This window comes from Coffea eugenioides, chromosome 4 (assembly GCF_003713205.1).
Source record: "Coffea eugenioides isolate CCC68of chromosome 4, Ceug_1.0, whole genome shotgun sequence".
In the NCBI taxonomy this organism is placed as follows: Eukaryota; Viridiplantae; Streptophyta; class Magnoliopsida; order Gentianales; family Rubiaceae; genus Coffea; species Coffea eugenioides.
The window spans coordinates 12,271,866-12,286,820 of record NC_040038.1 but is presented as its reverse complement, the minus strand read 5'-3'; the positions used below and the strand labels follow the sequence as shown (position 1 = coordinate 12,286,820).

The window sequence follows — 14,955 nt, the reverse complement described above, 5'->3', positions numbered from 1 at the left end:
CCATCTAGCATCCTGCATATGACTGGAGAGTGGAGACCATGAGGACTTTAAATACAAGTTTTCAAAGTTTCACAGGGTTGAATGCGATTTTCAGAAAGTTAGGGACAACCACAATCCACAATGCCTATTCTGTTGTGTGATTTCTTTTTGTAACTTGCAACTTGAGGTTGGAAGACTTTAATCCAATCGAGCTTAGGTTACATAACAGATTGTTTGAAGTTGATTCCTAAACTAATTGTTGGCATTAAATGGAAATATTTGGATGAATTGGATCCAATTACTTGTCTCGAGTCAATTTAAGCAAATTCATCTCTTAAAAGAGATTTTAGCAACTATCATGTTTCCAATGAAAACTCTCAATTTTCATTGTCAAACTTCACTTGAAATTTCATTTGATAATTAATAGAATTTGCAAGCGACTTTTACACACAAAGAGGAACCTTAGCAAAGGACTTACATACACCATTAAACAAGGCAGAATAAAGCTCAATTAGGGAATTCATTCGATTTAGTAATAATCTTGAGTTCTCTTTTTTACTTTTGGCTCAATCTCTATTTTGACCTTCAAATTTAGATTTAACTGAGTGAATCACATAAATTTTTATCTCTATCTTTTGTTATTATTATTATTATTATTATTTTGTAGTCTAAATGTTTTGTTGACAAATTACCAAAAGTTAAATTCTAATGGTTGTCCCATTATATCCTTTGATGCTAAAGCTGTCCATGGAGTGATCTCTCTCTTTTTTTTTTTTTTCTTTTTAATCTTTCACCTCTCTCCACGCACTTCCTACCTCCAAATGTCGATTTGAATTCTGAATTAAACAATGTGGAGCCTTGGAGTGATCTTATACGTCTATATAAGTATTATAATTTTAACTTCCTTAACTCTTTTAACTTGATTTGATAAATATAAAATTTGATATTTACATACTAACAATTCAAGCTATTCAACCCCAATGCATTTAAGTCTATTCAAACAAAAAAAAAAAAAAGGCAAACAAACACTCAACATAAAAATTTATTATAATCAAACAAGTTTTTTTTTTCGGCATTGTATAATCAAGGGATAATTTTAGATACCTCCCCTGAGGTTTCTGACAATCTCACTCTCCTCCCTTGTGGTTTCAAAAATATCACAAACCTCCCCTGTCAAAATTTAGATTCCATTTCTTACATCATCATGGCAAAAAAGACTTAAATACCCTCACAAGTCAGCTAATATTTTGTGATTATCAGGACAAATACATTCTAACTCACGTAATTAATTTTTTCTATGTTATATTTAATCTCCTTTTTACATGTATACATAGTTAAATAACTAACACCTAACATGGTGTACATTTTTTTAACACCTAATCATTCCAAATTTATTCGTACCATTACACTACCTTTTATAGATATACACAGTCAAGTAACTAATATCTAATATAATGTATATATTTGTAAAATGATTGTACCTCATAGATCACCCCGTGTAGGGTGTTTATAGGCAAATTAGTATTAGTCATATAGATAAAATTACATACCCACTGCAGCTTGTAAGGAGATGCACAAGTGGGTCAAAGTATCAATAACCATTCCAAATGTATTCATATCATTGCACTATGCATATTACTGCGATGACTAATTGTAATATGCATGTGAACAAATAGCTGCATGTTCAACAATTTCTATGTATCGTACTTAGTCGATAACACGGTGTACATTATTTCAACCAGATTGTATATTCACTAAGTATTTATATACATGCTACTTATTGAAGTATTTTTTTTTTTCCAAAAGGGGAAAACTCCCCAACTTTTATTAATTGCAAACGCTAAAAATACGAAGGAGGGAAAAGTCCCAACCTTCAATACATGCCAGAGAACTAGGAGTACTATTCCTAAACATTAAAGTTGCGAATATATGGATAACCTATTGCATCCAAATTAATCAACGACCAAGCTCTACTTGGAAGTTGCTGATGAGATTGGAAAGTAACATATGGACTCTCCAAAGATAAAGCAGCTAAGTTGTCTGCCACGGCATTCGCCTCACGATAAATATGTGTAATGGTCCCCTTCACCTTGCATAGTAACAATCGAATTTGACTTAAGACGCTACACAACGGCCACTTACCAACAGATTGGCTAGTAACCAACCGTACCAACGCTAGTGAATCCACTTCCACCAAAATATCTGACAACCCTGTTCCAACACACCACTGTAGACCATTTAACAATGCTAAGCCCTCCGCATGTACCACCTCATATTCCCCGAATTCCTTATAAAAAGCACCAAGCATCTTCCCTTCAAAATCTCGTATCACTCCACTGCCTTTAGACAAACCATTTGACACACTTATTGAAGTAAACTACCTCTCTACTAAATATTTAATGCACTCTTATAAGCACTAATGGTTGATTTAATATGCAATTGGAACAAATAACCATCTAGTAAAAGCTTTTGATATAATATTATTGATGAATAACATATTGTATCTGAAATTATTCCTTTTTTCTAATTTATTTTTGGTTTTTATTAGTTTTCATTATTTCACTAATATAACTTGTACACTTACCTCAGGGGCATTCATGGAAACAAAATTCCCCCTCTTTCCCGAAAACATTTTTTTATGTTCACTTTTAACATCATGGGCTGATTTTGTTACAAAATCCTAAACCTCAGGGAGGTTTATGATTTTTTGAAACCACAAAAATTATCCCTATAATCAAACAAGTTTGAAGCGCAAAAATGTTTGGCATAATTAGGTTTGGTTACACTCCTAACTTAGGAGCTTGGTAACTAATTTGCAATTTACCTTTACATATTGCACCCTGAGCAATAACAATATTGAGCTGTAAGCCTCCAAAGTTTGCAAATTGTTTGTATTGGTCCCAATTTCCCAAATCAAATGATTTTCAAAAGACTAGTAATCCAAATGGCGGGCTAAAACAAAATCCCTACACTTTCTTCCTTACTTCACTCCTTTCAAATTCTCAAAAATCCCACATCCAAAATCCTATTTTACACTCCCAGAAAACCTCACAAAAAACAAACAAAGGTCTCATTTGTGGTATATACAACTCCCATAATTGAAAAACAGAGGGATGCAGAGCAGCAGAGGAGTGGAAGAAAGTGTACGGACCAGAATGGCAGAAGTGAGATTGGTTTGCGACAGAGAAATCCCAATTCAGCAACAGAGAATCGATTCATCCCATTTGTCCTTCACAAAATTTCTTCACTCTGCCAAGTCCAAAGAGCAAGAAACCCTTGAATTGCAAGGTCCGTCCTCGTTTTCTATTTTCTGTGAATTTTGAGTCTTTTTTTTCTGGGTTATGTTGAAAACCCAGATTTAATTTCGTGAAATAGAAGAAGGGTTTTCTTCAAAATGTGATCTTTTGGTTTGTGGTGCTTATTCTTAGTTTGTGGCTTGAAAATTTATTTATTTATTATTTTATGATTGTTGTTACAGAAAAGCTAAGGAAGCTAAAAGGTGAGTTGAGAGAGGCAGAAGATGGATTAGTGAAAGCTCTTGCAGGTAATTCACGTGTGTGAACCTCTATTAATTTATTGATGTACTCGCGAGTGCTAGTGATTTTTTAATGGTAGATAGAAGTTTTCAATAAGGTCAAGTGAGAAAAAAGATCCATTCGATCATTGCTTTGAGTTGAAAGGTGGAGTTTTTTTAAGTGGAAAACTAATGCTTAATTATGTATCTGTCATTGTTTAGGTTGGATTGGCCAGTAAGCACAAATATGAGAAGGGGAGAGCATTTCTTATTTTCCAATTTTTGTTTTGGGGGTGGGATGATAGCAAAAGATAATGATGCTAAACTTAGATTATGAAGGAGCTTGGTTGTTTCATTTGACTTTTGAAAACCATCTTATTGTGATTTGATCTGATCCCTTATGCATCTTGGATTATTAAAGGGATCAGAAAATTCTGATAGAAGAGTATGAGTTGGTAGTAAGATGTTGAAAGCTGCCATATTTTCTAATTTTCAACATGCCTCATGGAAGATACTAAATTAGCAGAACGGACTTTTGGAAGGAGGTGAGGCTGCCTTTAGATCAAATAGGTATAAGTGGCAAGATACGTATGCCTAAAGTAATGAATGGCATATTGTTGTTTGGCACTCAGAAAGATTAAGATGCTTAGAAGTTTAGGCATTAGCAGAGAGCTTGTTGCAGACTCTCTGGTTGCTCTTGAATGGTTGCAAGTCCTAAACTGTCACATACCAATCTCCATCTTTTTTGTTCAGTTTGATTAGCTAATTTCAATTGTTGACTTTTTCTGGCCTAACTGGAAATTCATGTATGTGATGGAACAGGTTAATGATGTTTTTTTTGTCCCTTTGCAGTAAAGACCCGAAAAGAGGCAAAACGGATGGCTACCATGGACTCAATATCTGCAACAAAAGCTAGACTTGAAGAACTTAAGGGTATTGTTGAAGATCAGAGAGCTAGGAAAGACGAATATGCAGCTATAATATCTCGACAAACTGATGGTAATTCTTTCATATAGATAAGTCTTGGCTTTGTTTCTCAGAATTGTAACACAATGTCATTTCTTAGTTTGTTGGCTTCTCAAATAAGTTTCACAAAGTAATGCCATTGTCAAATATCTTCCTTGTGCTGAATTGAAATAAAAGAGGATAATTATGTGTTTTGGCTATCAAAAGTGTCTGAGGGTCAATGAAAGGTGACTATGGACCTTGATGGTGAGTTGGAGAGAGGTGCAGTTTCTAGATATTGTTTTATTGTAGTTGTTTTAGGGAAAGGTACAGTATCTGTGGCATAGTTGCTTTTCTGTTTATATTCACATTGGTTGCTTAGTTTCTTTGGTTGTGTCTGGGTATTTTAACCTGCTTCCTTATTATGTAAACAAAAGAAAAGAAAAAGATCAAGGGAATGGAAGGGAAAGAAGGGTCTTTCTAGGACTTATATGTTGGCGTATCTCAAAAGACAGGTTGTATTTTCTCTTTACTTGCATCTGAGGAAATTTTGCTTTGTCTTGGGATGGAATTTACCACATAAGTGGTGAAATCTTGTAAAACAATAGGCATTACTATTTCCAGCTTCACCTGTGCTTACATTCTTTTCCCTCCTATTCTTTCATAGCTTTGACTGAGCTCGAGGAAACATGTACTAGGAACTGTGGACATATAGAAGAAACTGAAGAGGCTATCTCATGGTATAATAAGGTCCTTGGTTTTCATATTGAGTGTGGATATGGTATGTATGTTTTCCAACCAAAAAGAGGCTTACAGTTTATTTTTTTCTAAAGAATTTTCACTTCATGTTTTTATGGTAGATTTGAATTGTCTGAGTTACAGAGTTATGCTTTTCTTCCTCTTTATTTTCCTTTCCAGGAGTGAAGTTCATATTCACAAACATTGATGTGAAGAATCCTAGCCAGCATTATTCATTCACGATGCGCCATGAAAATGATGTATACAGTTGTAAGTAACATGTACTTTTAATTTCATTGTTTCTTGGGTCAATTACTCTGTTCACCAATATCATTAAACTGAAAAAGCTTTCATATAACATTTTTATGTTTTTATCTACAGTACTTGATTGTGACCCAGAAGTTAATGACACAAAAGAGCTGATCAATGAGTTAAATCAAAGCAATGGACTATTTAAATTTGTTAGAACTATGAGAGAGAAATTTCAAGAAGCTGCAACATGTGGTATGCTCCTTAGTCTTGGACATTTGCCATTATTATCGTATCCTGATGTCTGAGAAATTACAGAAGTTTGCCTTATAACTAATTCATGCATATGTGATGGGTTGTGGATGCTATGAAAATCCAGAGAAAATAAGTTTCTTAACATTGTATAGAATAGTTGGTGGTACTCTGCAACTATAAAATGTCAATGGTTCGCTATTACATCTGTTCATTCCATCATGGGAAGGTGACAAACGTTTCTGAGTATCTATATGATGACTTTACAGGATGTACTCCCCAAATTTCATCTTATCAGCAAGACCAGTCAACCATCTCAATGTCTGGTCCAGTTTCTTTAGTATCAACTGACAGTAGAAGTGAGTCTCCAGCCAAGAGAAAGGAGCTTCAACCTTTAGACTTTAATAGACACTCCAGGAGGGTCAATGCTAGTAAAGGTGGAAGGCAAGCAATTCTATCTCCTGGATCTGCTTCATCTCTTCGTCGTTCACCACGTTTTAAGGTATTTCATATGAACATGAAATGTCCTTTTGGATTTGGTTTTTTTCCTTTAATTTTTCATTTCTGTTTTTTCAACAACTCTGAGAGCGAACTCTCTCTCTCAGGCATAAATGCATATTCATATACTCAGGAAATAACTGGGAGAGTGAAATTGTTCTAGATTTATATTGTATTTTAAGTTCTTGGATGGAGATCTCAGGTCTAGATGTGAATGTTATGTGACCGAAGAACGAAAAATCCTAAGAGGGGAAACAGATTTTATGCTGATTTGTTCATTCACCACTGGGATACATGAGTTCGGGGTAGTTACCAATCAAGGGAGGAAAATTCTAAATTACAAGCTAATGCATTCAAGCTGGGAAGGAGGAAATGAATCTTTTGTGTTGAAAGGGATTTATGTTTGCGAAATTGTTTTATTTATAATTTAGCTTAATCGTGGACATGTTGAACTATGTTTAAAACATCACTTGAGTTTTTGAAGTGGACATTCATGCTTCCAAAATATCACTTGAGTTTTTGAAGTGGAAGTTCATGCTTCCAAAATATACCATAATCCCAAGGAGGCAAATGCTTGCTTGAAATTCCCAATGTATGTATTCCTTCATAGTGAAGGAAGTAGTGAATGCTGAGGGAAAACAAGAAAAGAATGAGTATTCTGATACATATACTTAGGGATGGCAACGGGGCGGGGGACCCCTCCCCCCCCCGCCCCGTTGCCTATTAGTTCCCCCCGTCCCCCGCCCCTCCCCCGCCTCCTGCTCCCCCGCCCCCGCCCCGCTTCCCCCGCGGGTGCCCCCGCGGGGTTAATAAAATTTTATTATATAATTTTATTATAATTAAATTTTAATAAATAATCAAGTACTAAAATATCAACACATCACCAAATTATTATTCATTGTAATTTTGCAATTGAAACTCATAAAAACAATCAAACAGAAGTTATTTGAATACAATCCAATATGATGAAATAAATATAACTAAAATAGTCAAGTTTTCACTTTTAGTACAAATGCAATCACTAATTCATTATTGTGTTTGTGGTTTTTTTTGAGAAAAAAGTGTTATTCTATTAAGTGTAATTAGAAATTTAGTATAAATATATTAGTAAATTTAGTATAACTAATTAATAAATTCTATTAGTAAACATGTAGAATTATTCATATAATTGATAATATCAATTATATTACATAAACTAATATACATTATATAATACATCTAACTAATAATATCATTATCATAAGTTTATAACTAATTAACTTACATGTTATATATAATTATATATATACTTTTTTTTGTTTTGCGGGGGGCGGGGCGGGGGATGGGGCGGGGGTATACTCCCCCGCCCCTCGCCCCGTTTCTAAGCGGGGGGAAAAAATTCCCCCCCGCCCCCGCCCCACCCCCCGCCCCATCCCCCGCCCCGAGAGCCCCCCGCGGGGCGGTTGCCCGCGGGCACCCGCCCCCATTGCCATCCCTACATATACTTGCATTTTTTGGCAAGGCCAAAATCATGCATTGGATTACCACATGTTTAGACCTAAGAGAATCAGAGTGGCATCTGAATCAGTTTGCTTGGATGTTTTGATGTTTGTTTTCTGAATTTTTGTCAAATTTGGACGGGGAATAGTTTCTCATTCAAGACATGTTGAAATTTTGGCAGGTAAAGAAATGAAAGAGAGGAGATTTAAGGGGCTATACATCGGCTTAAGATATTAACTGTGCATCTTATCTGGTCTCAAGCTTGTTTGCTGTAAAAAAGTTATCCCTCACAGTGTAAGCATGGAATGGAGTTAAAGTTTTGGTTGTCATATGTTGACAGTTTCACAGTGGGTTCTCAGTACCCACTTCATTTAGAATTGAAGGCATCTTCTTGCTGTAGACATTGACATATGATTTGTATTGTAGTAGCATGGTAGTAAGCGATGTCCAACAAACTGATGACTAAGTTGTTCATTCCCATGATTTTAGTTATTGACTTCTATAATTATAGCAACAATTCAACTGTTTTCTATGAAGTACAGAAGGTTCAAGTTCGTTTCTTCTGATGCTTCAGTGTTTGGACATGGAAACTTAAATTTACATTTGCCTTTTCAGTCAGATGTTCTATTGGCGCTTGTATAGTGATGATAAACTCAGCAGGTCCATAATGAATTACACCTTATATAACAATTCTTATTTTGTTGTCAATGGCTACCACATGTTATCTACGCATATTTACACAATGTATTCAGAAGATACCTGTTTAGAGATAGTTTTCCATAGCTGAGCTATTATGTGTAATTCTCTATGTCAGTTTGCTATTTTTATCTTTTTCGTGTCCCCATCAGAGTAATTATGACAATGGCTTTGTCTTTTGTCTGTTACACTTAGTCGTAGTCTCTTGTTTGCTAAATGATGCCTCAAGATGTAGGGTCATCTCACAGACTATAGTCACTCGATTCGACACTGATGTCCTGATGCAGAATTGAATATTCTCAATTTTTGGAACACAGTGAGGAAAATATTTACCAGATTGTCGCCCCAATTCCCAATTCCTGGGTTGAATTACCACATTGTTGACCCAGTTCCCAATTCCTCGGTTGAATTATGGAAAGTAGTTAAAGTATCGTTTCTGCTCTTTGGATCTGAGGTTATATGCTAGATGTGACATTTGCACCAGCTGCAGCAACATTGGAGCTGAAACTAAAGCTTAAGTTTTCAAAAACAGTTAAAATCAAGCACAATTCAGACATACAAACCTTCCTTATATGATCATGGAAAGTTGATGAATCTTGATATGCAACATGTGAATTGCCTAATTTGGTTGTATTCCATTGTGCTTAGTTTCAAACATCAGAGATTAAGCATAAAAGGTAATATGTGAAGAACCTTCCTTATCCTGATATAAAGCCCATTTACGAGATTACAACATTAATATACCTTACTAAATACCAAAATGAACAAGAGGTTCAAAGGCAATATAGATTGATGTATATTTGTGTGAGTCTCTGGCCAACTTTCCCTGGTACATAATATACGTGAACCACTTCCCTATCTGCATTCCGCTTGACCAGGTAAGCCTCTCAAAGTGGATACCTTTTTGTTTAGGCAAATCAATATTTGCTCATTTGTTGAACTCAGTGATTACCTTGATCGAGTTTGCTTCTGCTGATACTTGTCTGTAAAGTTATCGTATTTGGAGTACTTCATACGGTACTTCCTGTGGAAAGTGTGTTACCGTGCTGTATGTTGACGGCTTCTTTTTCTTCTTCTCGTTTATTGTCCTTTTTTTCCCTTAAAAGGAATGTCAAAGCACAAAGCCCTCCAACCCCCAAAACCCACCCCCCCCACCCCCTCCCCCGGGGGGGCGGCCCTTCTGAGGCCATTTTTGTTGCTAAGATTGCTAAAGATTGAAGTATCAACCTTGCCATTATATCAAAGTGTCTGAGGTGTTAGACAGACCTTCCTGTCAAGATTAAGTTCATGATCTCCTTTGATATTGGAATTGTGATTATTTGAGGCTAGGACTAGATGCAATACTTGTGTGGGTATATATGCTAGGGATATACATTGTATATGTACATATTTACATGACTAATATGTACTTATTTTCCTCAAGAAAAGAATAGAGGTTAGGCTAATGGTTGCTGTAATCGCCTGCTAATTAAAGATCTTGTCAATTTGCACAGCTCATGTGCTTCAGCTTCATCATTGGCTAGGTTTGAGCTGTGACTTTCATTGCAGTCTGAAAAGTATTTGCCACTCATGCCTTCTGTTTTTGGGCTAAGTGCCACATAACATGTTGTAGCTGCACCCTGAAATATCCATGTGGAAGAAAGAAAATGTTTTAATGAATTTTCCATCATGGAATCCTCTTCCTTAGGTAAAGGGACAGTCATGTATGGACAAACCTGTGCTATGGATTTTAGCAACTTTGATGCCACAAAATATAGAGATTCTGAAAGTTGTCAAAAACAAAAAGAAAAAAATGAGGAAGTGGCACAAGTTCTAGTTGTCTCAGTATGGGCAATGGGCTTGAGAGAAAAGGAAATGATGCAAAAAGAAAATGTGTCTGCAGTGAGGGAATGGTGATCCATGCCTGTGATAAAGCCTTTGTGATCCCTGATAATACCAGTCTTCACAATCCCTGGATGTACTGCATTGATGGTTACATTTGCTTTCCTTTCCTGCTAGATTCCAAGAAACATTACATTGAGGTGTAAAATATCATCACTAATGAGGACCCCCTACAACCAAGATAAACTTCTGAAACCATGAAGCTTTACCTTTGACTTGTCATTTTCCTCTTGAGTTTTTTTTTTTTTTTAATGTTAACTTCCTCTGAGTTTTGTTGTAACTCGTATCAGTTAGTTTAGAATTACATTTGATTTCCCCTCAACTGTTTAGTTTGACTAGTTTCATAAAACTTGAAAACACATGAATAGTGAAAGTTTGGATATATCCTGAAGGTACCTAAAGCAATTATGACAAAACTGAGAGAGTTTGGTACAAGTTAGATGTATATATACTTTTACCTTTAGCTGTCTTGCCAATTCCCTGGCATGCAAAATATTGGCCAACTTAGATTGCGCGTATGCACGGGTACCATTATAGCTGCATAAAGCAGAAGAAAAAAAGGTTAAGAGTCATGGAGGCTGAGAGAAAGGATGGATTTATGTATGATTGTTTTTGTCCATGTACTGTGTGTACATCCGTGTACTTGTGTGTGTATATGGGTATTTGTGATTATACTCATGTATAAATCTTTTTTCTAAATACATATATCCGTTTTACGTATATACATATATATATGTATACGTGTAGCGGAACTGTTGCATTTGTACGTATGTACATGTACATAGACATATACACGTAGAGCATGTAGAGTGTGTGTATGGATGTGTGTATACACTTGTATAGATACGTGTCACCTTTGGATAATTAATAATTAAGGTATCGTTTTATGTTAATCGATGAGATAATCGAGCAGAAAGGCAAATGATTTGACAACATTTAGGCACTAAAGAAAATTAAATAAAACAAAAGAAGAAAAGAGAATGAATGCTTTTATTGACACCAACCAGGTTTTCTAATTGTCAATGAAGAATTAGCTCATTATTAGCAGTCATGTCATTATCTTAATCTAATAATTTCCCTACTAGTAAACTGAATCTAGTCATATTTGAACATGAACTGATAATTTAAAATAATGATTCTGGAGTACCACCTACCATTGATGTCTCAATCTTAGATCTAAATTGCCCTCACTTGGTTGGTTTTCCGACATGATTAAGACTTGATGGTTGCATCAATTACATTAGCCAGTAATTAGTGGTGCATAACAACCATAACTGCTAAGAAGCTTCATATCCTCAAATGAATTAGGCAACATTTGATTTTTCTTCTCAGAAAGTCCTTCAATAGTAGTCAAATTTGACAATGCCAAAAACCAATCAGAACTTGCTAATTTTCTGCTTATTAGAAATGCCTAAGTTCATTTTTGGAGAGTTATTGATTTTGCACTTTTGGGCATTTATTTTTTTAGCTTTTCGGTATTACTCGGCTGTGCTAAAAGTACCCTTTTTAGCACTCAAGAATTTGCCATCTTTCTAATTTGCATGAATAGGAAAAAAACTATGCTAGATTTTCTTCTTTCAATTTCTTTTTTTTTTTTGAAAGAGCATGTGAAAATGAATCGAAAAATAGAAAATAAATTGGATATATGGGCTTACTCAAGAAATTGCTAAAGTTTACAGGATTACTAATCAAGATTTGATCACAAACTGATGACTCTAAGAGTGTGGAGTATATGTTTAAGAGAAGAAAGAAGAAAATGCATTTACTTGCGTGGGTTGAGCATGTGGTAGAAGGAGAAATCGTCTCTTTTCACCCAGTTGTGAATCACAGAAGAAACATTCACTATTCTTCCTTCAATGCCAGTTTCTGCAGCTGTCTCAACCATTCTCTCAAGCAGCATTTCTGTCAACAGAAAATGGCCTGCTAAACAGCAAAAGACGCCCCAAAAGGAAAAAAAAAAAGTGATTTACACAATTTTTGGTAATATGTTAATGAAATGATGCTTTATTCTTGTTTAATTGGAACCTTTTTACATTTTTTTTTCAACATAGAGAGTATCTCAGTTTTTGTCAGACTATCTCCCTGCACTTGTGCATTCCGCCTCCCAAGAATATTACAAGCGGTAGAGAGATGACTCGAATACGCGATCTTGGAACCTAATGAGGCTACCCGAGACCATCCAAGCCAACCCCAAAGCTAACCTTTTTACATTTTTACTTTGCAAGAAGTTTTGCAATGAGTGAATGAATAGTGTTTAGTGAGAAAAAAAAGGTAAAATGTATGTATCCAGTTTAAAAGGTCTCTGGCTTATGTCTAATACAGGAATTTTGAGATTGTATATTACCTAAGTAATTTGTGGCAAAGGTCATCTCAATTTTATCCTCAGAGAACTCCAAATTCTGTGAAAATTTCCCAGCATTGTTTCTGCAAAATAATTTCACTTTGACAATCAGTTTGATTTCTCTTTTTACCACAAAACTAGAAATAAAGACATCATGGAAAGCAAAAGTGAAAGAAAATATGTACTTTACATTAGGATATGAAGGGGCAATCCTAGAGACAGAAACTCAGTGCAAAATCTCTTGACGGATGCAAATGTACTGAGATCTATCTCCAATATGGTTATATCAGCCTCTGGACTCTCCTTTTGTATATTTTCCTTTACCAAAGCAGCCTTCTTTAAGTTCCTTGCTGGGATGATTATCCTTACTCCTCTCTTTGCCAGCACTCTTGCTGTTTCAGCACCTATGCCTGATGTTGCCCCTTCAATTATGTAGACAAAACAAAAAGAAATAAGGGGATTTGTCCATTGTTAATTAATTTGTAAAAGGATAATCTGATTAACAAATCTATTAAGCCTAGAATGGTGGGCAATTACAATGGAATAATTAATATACCTTAATGGAACTTTTGATATTAAAGGGGCATGATTAGTTTCTACCACTGGCCAGACAGTTGTGATAACAATCTTGCTAGCATGCACAAGTGAGGAAAAACTACTCATTCAAAATCAAAAGAGACAAAACCAAATCTTGCTTCAAACAAAAAGAGCAGATAATAGAATATTGAGTACTTTTCTGACCAAAGATTCAGAGAAGAATAGTACATAGGATCATCCATAATAAAACACATGTATGTTGGCTTGAGACTAGCTACAGCATATTGACTTGTGGAAAAGGAAGCAGAAAACACCTCAGCTTGAAGTTTCACTATTTGATGTTGCTGCCCAGAAAAAGTGAAAAAGTAATGACAGATCTTGTTTTCATTTGATTGAGCACTATACAAAGACTTTGTAATAAGAGCTGATGCTGAGATGGGCTATGAAAAACAACGTGAATGACGCAAGAATCCGCTGCAAAACCAAATTTAATTCATTGCTAGTTTCTTGAATTTGTTTGGAAAAAAGATGCAGAAAGAGAGTGCTCCAAACGATCCGGTTTTTTCGCAATCTTCACCTACCTAGGCATGAATCTGCAGATGGATTTACTGATATCGCAAAACAAGGATTCCGAGCAAATTCTTCCAAAGTACAAGAAAGAGATGTGAGAATGAAAAGGGAGAAGGAAGAAAAGGAGAGAAATGAATACTGAAGTACACAAGTACCAAAATGATTCCAAAAGCAAGAAGAAAGGCAACAAGAATCTTTCCCCCATGCCACCACCGAAAGAGAAGAAACAAAATCATCAGTCAAACACCAAAATATTCAACTTTCAATCCTTTGTTCCCAACATGGTAAACCACCTCAACAGATCAACAAAAACATCTGGAAAAGTTTGTTCAGAAATGCTTCTTCTTGAAGATCAAAGGAAGTTCAACTAAAAAATATGCAATTTTTATTGCATGTCAATGTAACAAAGAAACTTAATTCATTGCTCCTTAGCAGTTATCACCGAGGATGTATTGAATGCTGCTCATGTTAGAGACAAATCAGTACTTACCAGTGATTATTGCCGTAAGATGAGAAGAAGGAAGAAAAGTTGAAGAAGAAGAACAATCTCGAGTAACTTGCTCAGCTGTAGATTTTGAGCCATAGCCACTTGGGCCAGCAAGACCTGCCAAGTACTTGATAATAGCCTTCATGAGAGCACAGCTTAGAACCTTAAACTGCAAGACTGAAGCAATGGTGGAGAACCACGTATATATAAGGGACTCAGAGACTTTGTGGTACTCCATGCACACACACAACACACACTTCTTGTTGAGTCTTTGAGGAAGTCAGTGAAGTGAAGCCAAGCCAATTAGTATAGATCCAATTGGCTCTTGTCAGAAAGTCAGACATTTCTCATCAGCAATGAGATAAAATTTTAGTGGTCCAATATTGACTGTTCAGCTGAGAATTTCAGCAACTAATGTTGTGAGAAAGTCCACTAATAATACTAGCTACCATTAATAATTGTCTTTTATCTTTTGCTAATTATTATTGTCTGCCCTCATTAGATGTCTTTTGCCTTTTTTGTGGTCTAAGAAATTAATATGCTTTTTTTTTTCCCAATTAAAGGGTGCATTTGGGTATCTCACACTAATCTCTGGTTGCTTTGTCTAAAGTGTATTGCATGATATATTCAATGGTCACATTAGGTTTTCTTGCATCATTTTATATTACTCGTTATTACTTTTCTGTATCTTCACAGATTATCTACCTAATTATTCATTTAATTTTCCAACACATTGGGATAAGTAAACAGGACAAGAAGTAACGTATTCAACCGATCGTAAAGGTTGAG

The 14,955-nt window shown here is 35.5% G+C and overlaps 2 protein-coding genes across 2 annotated transcripts; one reads left to right on the top strand and one right to left on the bottom strand.

Moving 5' to 3' along the window:
* The first annotated feature begins 2,947 nt into the window (after positions 1-2,947).
* On the top strand, positions 2,948-8,213 carry LOC113768362 (kinetochore protein SPC25 homolog). Its single transcript, XM_027312688.1, has 8 exons — positions 2,948-3,267; positions 3,458-3,523; positions 4,346-4,492; positions 5,106-5,219; positions 5,357-5,446; positions 5,558-5,680; positions 5,947-6,179; positions 7,836-8,213. Exons 1-8 carry the CDS (start codon positions 3,093-3,095, stop codon positions 7,845-7,847), a joined length of 960 nt encoding a protein of 319 aa, XP_027168489.1. The 5' UTR covers positions 2,948-3,092; the 3' UTR covers positions 7,848-8,213.
* A 1,469-nt stretch (positions 8,214-9,682) lies between these two features.
* LOC113768688 (short-chain dehydrogenase TIC 32, chloroplastic) lies at positions 9,683-14,374 on the bottom strand. Its single transcript, XM_027313141.1, has 8 exons — positions 14,170-14,374; positions 12,763-12,994; positions 12,576-12,655; positions 11,998-12,151; positions 10,690-10,768; positions 10,254-10,341; positions 10,066-10,112; positions 9,683-9,969 (listed from the first exon to the last, which is right to left on the bottom strand). Exons 1-8 carry the CDS (start codon positions 14,309-14,311, stop codon positions 9,787-9,789), a joined length of 1,005 nt encoding a protein of 334 aa, XP_027168942.1. The 5' UTR covers positions 14,312-14,374; the 3' UTR covers positions 9,683-9,786.
* Between the last annotated feature and the right edge of the window lie 581 nt (positions 14,375-14,955).